Genomic DNA, 9,858 nt, shown 5'->3' with positions numbered 1-9,858 from the left:
ACGCGCGAAAAATTGGACGGAAAACAGCACCGTGCGCCTGCACCATGCGTGGGCGAGAACAACGTCGTCGCGCGGGATCGAGACTCGGAGGCCGAGGCGTTTTTCCCCGATCGAGGCCCGTCCGGGGAGAAAGCCGCGGCGACGCCGCGGCCCGGGAAAAGCGACGGCGCGGGGCGGCGCGAGGCGAGGCGACGCGGACGTCCCGTCGCGGCGCCCCGCGGATTTTTCCCGGACCCGCGCGCGAGATTTTATTCTGCGCATGGAAAGCAATTTTGCCCAATCATAAATAGGGCTATTGTGGGGGGATGGTTGTATGCCCGTGGCGCATTTCATACATCCGAGTGTAATGGTAACCAGATAGAGAGGCGCCGCGCGCGGGGGCTATCGGCCGGTGTTAAAACCCGGTAAATACCACGCAATATATCCCAAGTATATATTACACAAGACGGAATTTATAGCGGCGCGAAAAATTCTCGCGGATCTCCATCCCTCGCCCTCGTCTCCTTCCCCGTCTCCTCCTTCTCTAATAACATCACGCTCGATTATCCGCCACATTTTTTTCTCTCCTTCTCTCTCTTCCCGTTTGCGGGCGTCCGCATCCCGTCCCGCTCGCATCCGCGCGGGATCTCTTTTCCTCTGTTTTTTTTTTTTTTTTCGCGCGGCGTAACGTGCCGTGCCGTGTGATGATGACGTGTGTGTCGATAGGATGTGCACGGTGGTTGTACGCGAGTGAGATACACGGGTCCGACCTCATGCACGTCGCGAGTCGCGTAGTCTGTGCGTGCGCGTGCTCGGCCGAGTGATCTGTGACGTCAGTGGCCCGATCGGTTGTCACCTGTCAAGCCGATGCCGACGTGTCCCTCCCTTCCTCCCCCCTGCTCGCGCTCCCTCGTCGCTCGTTCTCTCTCTCTCTCTCTCTCCGTCTCTCTCTTTCGCCTCTCCCTCCCTTTATCCTTCCATTCCCTTCGTTCCCTTTTTCTTCCTCCATCCGACTATCTCTCTCGACCACCCTCGATGCAACCCGAGGACGCAATCTGATCCGTGCTACCCTCTCCCTCCCGCGTTTGTCTTCGCGTAACATCCCCTCTCGGCTTAACCCATGCGATTGCCTTCCTCCCTCCTTTCTTGCCCGTACCCTCGCGGGGATTTTCTCCCCTCCTCCGCACCCTAGCCGCGTTCGTTTCCTCTTCGTCATTGTGCCAGCTTCCATCCTCGACCCTCTCGTTTCCTCTCGCTCTTTTCAGCGGCGATGCCAATGGCGCGATCGACCCTTTTTCCGCGAACAGACTCCATTTTCCAGCGAGATTATATCGCGCTCTCCACGAATGTCGGTTCTCGTCACTCTGTCCGCTAAACAACAGTCTTACGTAGATTCGTCAAGGGGGAGGGAGCGGTTTAATTCAATAGGGGGAGAGGAATTAAAGGCGATAAGGTTTCGAGAAGTTGGCTTTTGCGTCTACGCACGAATGGGGAATGGGGAAAAACTGGGAATATTTTTCGGGGTCTTTCGCGTCCTACGCCGGCTACGCCACTGATTGAAACCGTGTATCTATCTCTCTTCTCCCCCGCCCGGCCCCTTGTCTCCTCGCTTTCACGATCCCTCGCGATTCCCGCCCTCCCCCGTCCTCCGGCGGCAGCTTATTCACCCTGGTCGCCTCTCTGCCGGCCCGAAAACCGAAGCCGAGCCTTCGAACCACCACCATCACTACCACTACTACCACCACCGCCGTACCATCATCAGCAGCACCGGCATCAGCCGCACCAGCAGCAGCACCACCGGCAATCTCACCCCACTCGCCACCCTCCCGCTCGCCTCCTCCGATATAACCCCGCTCACTCCATCCGCCGCGACGACCGCAGACACAAAAACAATAACAAATCGATTCGCGGCAGCGAATGGGGCGGCGGGGAGAGGGGGATGGGGTCAACGCGAGGGGTAGGACTGCTGCCGGGGGCCCCCCCCCGTGCGACGCGAGGGAGAGGATACCCGCGCGCGAGAAAGAGAGAAAGGGCGAAGCCAACGGGGGTGAGGAGGAGAGAAAATCCTACCGTCGACGCACCTCCTCCTCCTCCTCCCGCTCCCCCTCACCTCCCCCGTGTCTCTTTCCCTCTTTCTGGATATTGTATAGAGAACGTTATGCTAAAGTATGCATGCACGAGGGTCGGTCCAATGGTCAGGAATCTCGCGAGTTCGTTCGTTCTACGGCGGCACGTATCCGGACCCGGTACTCGTTTCTCCTTGACTCCGGTATTCGCGGATCGCGGCGACGTCACGTCCTTTATCGCATTATCGCCGTCGTCGTCTTCTTCTTCTTCTTCTTCTTCTTCTTCTTCTTCTACCACATCGTTATCGTCATCGTCGTCGTCGTCGTCGTCGTCATGAGTGTGGCGGGGGAGGCGGCGCTAAGCCGCGACGCGCGTGCACTTCCGGTCGATCGGTAAGGTGGAGATCGGCCCGGCCTTGCGGCAACGAGAGGGGGCTTCTGGCGGGGGATGATTCCAGCGTAATGACGATCGGCCCGAATTGTTGCGGTAGGCCACTACAGGGGCGCCCCCAAGGGACCCCCAATTTCTTACGATTTTCGCGCAATCGTCTCTTGTACATTCTCTCTCTCTCTCTCTCTCTCCCTCGGCGATTCGATCCTCGTGCATCGCCGATCTCGAAATGATCGCGTTTGACCTTCGCGTTCGCGAGAAAAGAGATCTCCTTCTCCATCCGTTCCTTGGATTATTTATAGGATAATTTTAATAAATTGATATTTTTTGCTTATTAATATTTTACTTTTAAATTGGAATTATAATCACGATTCGATGGGATTTCGACATTTTCAAAGAATGAAATTTCTTTCTTTCCATTTGCTAAATTTGAATAATGTTAATAAATCAAAACTTGCTTAGCTTTATCGCATACACGCGAAAAACATGTGTATGTATGTGTATATATACACACACATACATATATATATATATAGTGTTTCTCGCGTTATATGTATATAAAATATTTTTATTAATTCGTTATAATTTTGTTTTAAATTATAATGTTTTATATGTAAATATATATATAAAATGTTATTAAGAAAATTATAACGAATTAATAAAAATATTTTATATAAAGTGGAATAGAGAGACAAAATAAAGTGTCAATTTTTTCATAATCAAATATTTCGAGTTTACTTTGAGGGATGATTTCTTTCTTGAATCTGTAATAAGCATACATGGACAACTATGTAGTTTATTTTTCCATCGAAATCGAGAGAAAATACACTGTAAACATTTTCTACTGAAATATTTCGGGATTTTCCAATTTTTATTTTATTTATCTTTTGAATTGAATTTTTTTTATATGAATATAAATTATATAAAATTATGGTAACAGAGTTATGAAATGCGCACATCTCTCTCTAAATATCTCTTTAATTTTTCTATATGAGAGCAGCATCTTTTACTTTATCCGATGATTCTATCTTATGATGACTCTAAATGAATGACCCATGAAAAAAATAACGTATGTACAAATACACTTATTGCATGCGAGAATGAATTGCAACATTCCGAATATAAAAATATACCCGTATATAAATATTATTTAGCAAGAGTAATGTGTAGCATAGATATAATAATATTATTTAATCGATAAAAAAATGCAAGAAGGTAATATAAAAAATTTTAGAATTCGGAGAAAGTTGATTTTAATATAACGATAGAGAACGTTCAGATGCGGAGGAATCGAAAACGAAGAAGAGCTAAAGGACAGGAATAAACTCCATTTAGGAGGAGATAATTTTTCATCGTATACCTTCCTCTACATTTTTACCGCAAGCACGCTTTAAGATGTTTGACCTCGCGCAACTCTGGGATCAGATTACTTTTACGCTACCGCATATATTACTCGCGATCGTTCTTCTCTATATATTTTCAGAGTACTTGATATAACGAGCAAATTCAAGAATATTTGAAGGCAAAATAACGATAAAACATATATATAATTGTAAATATTCTCGAAAAATATTAATTAATCATTACACAAATGCGATATATCAAGTCTTTAAAGACGCCTAAACATTTCTAATTAAACGTGCATAACTTGACGAAAGCAGCATTAAATGTAATAAATAATTATAACAAATACTCGGTTGGCTTGAAAATTGTACGTAAGTATTGATTCGAGGACCACTACTAATCTCTTCTCGTCCCCCTACCTACCCTACTCTTTTTACACCGTGCGGTCCATACAAACATAATGAGCACCGTTTTCAAGCGCGATTCAATCTCTCTTAAGCTTTGAGATATTTCTATTTTCAAATCCTGCACGAGTAATCATTGTTAATGCGCTTTAACACGATTTACCTAATAAATATTTTATAAATGTATCAAGTACAAAAGTAATTTTTTTCAAGTCGAAATTCATCAGGTTTATTTTAAAAACAAGATTGTATATTTAAAAAGCATATTTTTTATGATCTGGAATCATTTTTATTATAAATTTTATAAATATTATAAAATGTTATATTTATATATTTATTCGTTTTTATTATTATAAATTCCTAAATTGGCGGTAAATTTTATCGAAATGAAAGTAATTACAAACTATACAATATAATTGTTCGTTCCATTTTTTAAATAATTCTAAAAAACGAAAATATCATTATATAGCGTTCTCAGCAGAATGATTTCATTTATTATTGAATAAAGCACTTTAGGAAATTTTCTTTGCGCGAAAAAATCATTCCTTTCTCAAGGTAGGACGCGCAAATACTCCCTTCCACTGTGAAAAACATTTCCGGATCTCCCCATTTGACACGAATCGAAATCCTATCGATGGCCAAATTCACAATGTTTCAGATGGAATATGGGATCTGGAGTCTTCACGTCGCGGGTGAACTTTGGGGTGACCCGCGTCTCGCCCGAAGGCATCCGATTCTGCCTCCCGGTGCGACGCAGATCCTGCCGAGGGCCGCCTTCGCTCTGAGCGCCCTTCATCGGCCGGATACGCTGCCGCTGCCGTTGACGGCGGCGGGGCCGCCCTACGTCCCCATGGAACTGGTCACGAAACCGGCATCGGTCGCGTCCACCAATGCCGAGGACGCCGAGGACGGTGAGAAGAGTACGAACGCTGAAGATGAGGACTCTCAGCAGCGCGACGACAACGAAGGCAACATCGAAAAAACTGATCAGAACGAAAATCAGGTGAGATTCTTTTATTATTTTTTGTCGTTGTAACAATTTGAATATAATGTTATACTGAATATATATTATAATATATTTTGCAGCACGTGAAACTAATTATTCTTACTCCCATCAAGCAATGAAGCGCTAATATTGATATCTAGTGTATACAATTATTATTAATTTTTTATAAATAAATAAATTATTTTATGGAATTTGTCGTTTGCAAAAAATTTGCAAATTAATAATTTAAATTAGTTTTCATGTAAACTCGTATGTGTCTAATTTTATATAAATATAAATGCACACAATATATTAGTTTTATTCTTCATATATTCCGATTTCAGACCTGCGTGCCAACCGAAAACAACGACAACGAAGATGCTGGCGACGAGAGCGATACTGGTAGCACCAATAGCTCGCACCGATCAGCCAACAACAATCTATCGATCGCGAAGCTTCCCGATCCGATGTCGTGTTTGGCCCTCGACAAGGTCGGCGATTACGTAAAACTATCTTCTCGAATGTCGCATATCGCGAATATAATTTCTAGCATAATTTTTTTCTTTTAACATCTTTCAGCGTGATATAAATGTATGCGTAAATTTTGTCAACGTATTTGTAGAATAAAAATATTTTTTTTTTTATATATAATTAACTTCTTATTTGTAGGAAGGAACGGTGACACCAGTCCTCAATGGGTGGGTGTTGGGCGCTTACACGGCGATGCTGGGCAGGCTGTCGGCCGCCACTGCAGCACTCGAGGCAACGGAAGTTCTCAATATTCCCTCCGACAGCGACTCCGAGAGCGAGCACTCCTCCTATACTGAAAAGTACGTAGAATTCATTCATTTATTTGAATTACAACATATGTAATACGATGATTATTCTCCGCTTTTTCCTTAAGAATTATTTTCCTTCAGAAAAACTCTAGTCGTTAGAGAATCCATTATTATGGCGCGAACTGTAAGACGTTATACATCATTATTACGATAACAATGATGTCTAAAGATGTTATAAGTGGCGGAAATAAAACTGACGGATGACTTCAAATTATAATAGATGACGCGCAATGTCTTTGTGACGTAAGATTAATGATACGAACTGATATCTGTTTATGTAACATTTAAAAATTTCTATGGCTTCGTTAAGATCACAATACAGCTTAAAAGGTACAGTCATTGTAGCTACGGTACAAAATTATCTTGGAATTTTTATGTAATTAATTTTATAAAATGTGTGCTATATTTTTCATCCAACTATCATTTTTTGTCAAATTCTAGTGTTTTGTAATTTGAGGTTTTGCAAAATTAGATTGAACTCGCCGTTTAATTAAGCAACATGCTATAAGACTGATGATGTATGATTTAATCAAGATCGAGAGGCAGCAGCCCAAACGTGAATAGCGTTCACGGCGGCTACTCGTGCGGCTCGTGCGACGTAATGGCGCCGACGAGACCGGCCCTGAGGAAGCACATAGCCGATTGCCATCCGGCACTGTCCGGCACGGAGACCGGCGAGACCAAGAGGTGTCCGTCCACGGGCTGCGACTTCACGACGAGCAGCAGGTGCGAGATGGAGACCCACGTGGCGGCGCACGTGGCCCAGGGGATGACTCCTACGGGGAAGAAGCGCTCGCTGGCCTTGCAACGCGTCAGGTATAGGTACTCGAACAATTTTACATATTCAACTATCCTTTCTGGAATTTTTTATTAAATTTTTTAATTTAATCTGTGATGTTACAAAATAATTTAATAAATTTGTAATGGAATATAAGAGAGAAATGCGATTTTCCGTTCATATAAGATCGTTTTATATCATCTTCCTTTTCGCAATGCATCTAGATACGAGAGAGAGGAGTATCGGTGCTCGCTGTGCTCTTACGCGTGCACGATCGAGAAGGCGTTCCAGAGACATTTGCGGGCGCATGCGAGGGGCACCGCACCGGAGACTAGGGTGAGCTGCGCCGTCTGCGGCGCCGACCGATCCTCCGAGGTCGATCTCAGCAGGCATATGCGGAGGCATCGCGATGACCGGTACTTTTGCTGCGACATCTGCATCTTTCGCACGGTGCAATTGAAAAAAGTATGTAGAATGAAGCGTAAGATACATCTCAGGGTATAAAACAAATAATTAATATCTGATGATAACAAATCATTTAATAAAGAAAAATTTTGATTGACACTATTCGCTTAAAATATTATTCTTTTGTTAGTTTACGCTTTTACTACAGACAGTTCCGATCTTAATCAGACCTGCATCTGTCATACATGGCAAAAATTAAAAAAGATATTAATTATCTTTGATGATACACTAATTATTTTATTTCTAATTTTATCCCCTAATTCCTTTGCTTTCGCTCTTACAGTTGATACAGCATCGGCGCATGCACACGGGCGAGAAGCCGCATCTGTGTCCGCACTGCGCTTATCGAAGCGCGCGTCGTGACAATCTGCGCAGCCACGTACGACGAGTACACAAGAAGGAGAACCTCTACTGCGACACCTTCAGCCCGCGCGGCATGCTGATAACCCCCTCGCTGCTGGCCTCCTCGAGAGACATCGCCGAGAATGCCGATCCGACGCAGAGTCCGGCGTCCTCGCCGTCTTCGAATCCGGACGCGACCAACTAGCGAAGATGCTCCCGGGAAACGCGGAGGAAAACAGCAGCCCGATCGGGAGATTCGCGGAGGAAGAGAACCGCGATTCGCAGGCTCTTTATACGTCCTCATTTTGTCAATACTGCGATCTAGATATTAGAATTCACAGGGAAGGCTTGTACACAAGTGCTGAATTCGGTAGACGATCGAAGAAGAATCGCAATCGAAAATTAAGCCTGAGATCGAGGCAAATCGACTCTGTTTGAAATTTTGCGAAAAAGTAACGACTCGAGAGGTAAAATAAAAAGAATAAACAACTGAAGTAATTTGATAAATAGCAGAATGAGAAATGTTATCGATCGAGTAAAAAGGATCTAACGAAATGCGATTGTTCTCCAAATCAGCCTCGACAAGGCTTCCCCTCTTAGGCGCTAGGAAACGTATAGATTATTGCATGCGAACATCGATTTAATGTAATCTTTGAATTCTAACGAGATCTTGTATTAACTATATAAACGTCCAGGTGTTATATCGCGTAGCCGATTCGACAAAGTATGACGATATCGGCTGTCCACCCGTTCGATCGGTGATGGCGAACGGGGAAAGCTGCATGATGGTGCTAGAATTGTAGACTGGATCACACGGAGAAAGACTGAAAGTAGAAACGAATTCACGGCGAGACGTGATGTCGATCGTTTTTTTACGTTCCTCCGCACTGATCGCCGTGACTAAAAAAAATAAAAAAAAAGAGAGAATTGAAAGAAATTGCAATTCAGCGAAGTTTAAGACTGCAACTCTATACTATTCCGAGGATTCTCGTTTGTTGAATGTCGTGACGTTTTATTGCTTCTCATTAACTAATTATAAACTCGATTCGATTTAATATTAATTTTAATTCTCAGGCTATAGCTTACTTATCATTATATTTATAATTATAACTTTAATTCTTAAAACTTCTGCTGTAATTTTATTTTATTAAGGTCTACTTTGAATCGATTTTTCGTGGCCTATTGTATATAATATCAATTTAAGAATTTTTATTTGTTAAAAAAGTTATATACATATGCATATAAGAGACAAACACGACAATCGACAAATTCGAGCAGCAGCTCGTGATACTCGAGTGCACATCGGGACGGACGGATGAGACTCGATTGAATCAGGCCAACGGTTAATGAGATCAATAAAAGCACCGAGTCACGACACGCGGCATGTCGCGAGGACCCCGGCCGGAATGGAAAGGTGCTATTTTACGAAGATTCGTTTTAACATTACGTATCTAGATTATAGTTCGCTCTCGCTGCACGAATCGCCATGCTATAAGTGATCGTTAAGTACTTGTTAAATGCGAACACGTTGTTATCGTTACTTGGGTTGCCGTTATCGTTTTTATTAGTACTATATATTACGAATTTAAACAAAAATGCGATAACGATATGCTAATATAATTACGAAGTATTATAATCGCGCGAAAACAAACCGCGTTTCATTTTGCAGACAGTGGCAACTTGAAAATCATCTTTAGAAAACCCTTACATCATTACATTTATGGATGTCTACATTTTTTAATTCAGCAGATCTATAAATCCAGAGATTTATATATTTGAAAAGCCATGTTGAAAAGTCCTGATCAATTCTAATATAGCAAAAAAAAGTTGTCAAGCGTCACTTTTTGCAAAATCCAAACGTTGGATATGCTCGCTATCGGTACAAGTGCGTTTCTCTCTTCAAGATCCACGGTTCGTCTTCGACGATCGATCGATCGCTTGCTCGCGCAAGGAAGAGAAAACGGACAAAACTTATTATAACGAAGATATGTGTCAATTTTTAATGTACCATACAAATATACGTTGTAGTCGATAAACGATTTTTAACGATGTAAGGCGCGAAACGTTTCGGGCGCCATGACACACGATGATCCGACATGTCGTCGAGAATGATATTCTCCATCATTACTATATTACGCTAAACTACTACAAGGTATACGAAGAATGTGAAGTCAAAGCTGCACGGCATGAAGAATTTTATTCCAGTACATTTTCAAATTTTTTTTCAAACGAGATTCTTTTTCCAAATGCGCTCATTTTGTTGAA

At 42.9% G+C, this 9,858-nt stretch overlaps 1 protein-coding gene across 3 annotated transcripts; it reads left to right on the top strand.

Moving 5' to 3' along the window:
- The first annotated feature begins 253 nt into the window (after positions 1 to 253).
- LOC145966486 (uncharacterized) lies at positions 254 to 9,629 on the top strand. Of its 3 annotated transcripts, none has more exons than XM_083090570.1 (7): positions 254 to 404; positions 4,843 to 5,187; positions 5,514 to 5,660; positions 5,839 to 5,999; positions 6,543 to 6,830; positions 7,011 to 7,251; positions 7,535 to 9,629. In XM_083090570.1, the coding sequence occupies exons 2-7, from the start codon at positions 4,843 to 4,845 to the stop codon at positions 7,796 to 7,798; spliced, it is 1,446 nt and encodes a 481-aa protein (XP_082946696.1). In that variant the 5' UTR covers positions 254 to 404; the 3' UTR covers positions 7,799 to 9,629. The 3 variants fall into 3 exon arrangements, with proteins under 3 accessions (XP_082946696.1, XP_082946697.1, XP_082946695.1); XM_083090571.1 differs by lacking the exon at positions 254 to 404 and adding an exon at positions 447 to 2,532 and having other exon boundaries at positions 6,543 to 6,824; XM_083090569.1 differs by lacking the exon at positions 254 to 404 and adding an exon at positions 448 to 2,532.
- Positions 9,630 to 9,858: the final 229 nt, after the last annotated feature.

This window comes from Camponotus vicinus, unplaced genomic scaffold, assembly GCF_025532165.1.
Source record: "Camponotus vicinus isolate PSW18456_S1 unplaced genomic scaffold, iyCamVici1.0 SCAF_2, whole genome shotgun sequence".
NCBI classification, from domain to species: Eukaryota; Metazoa; Arthropoda; class Insecta; order Hymenoptera; family Formicidae; genus Camponotus; species Camponotus vicinus.
This window is presented reverse-complemented; position numbering and strand designations above follow the sequence as displayed.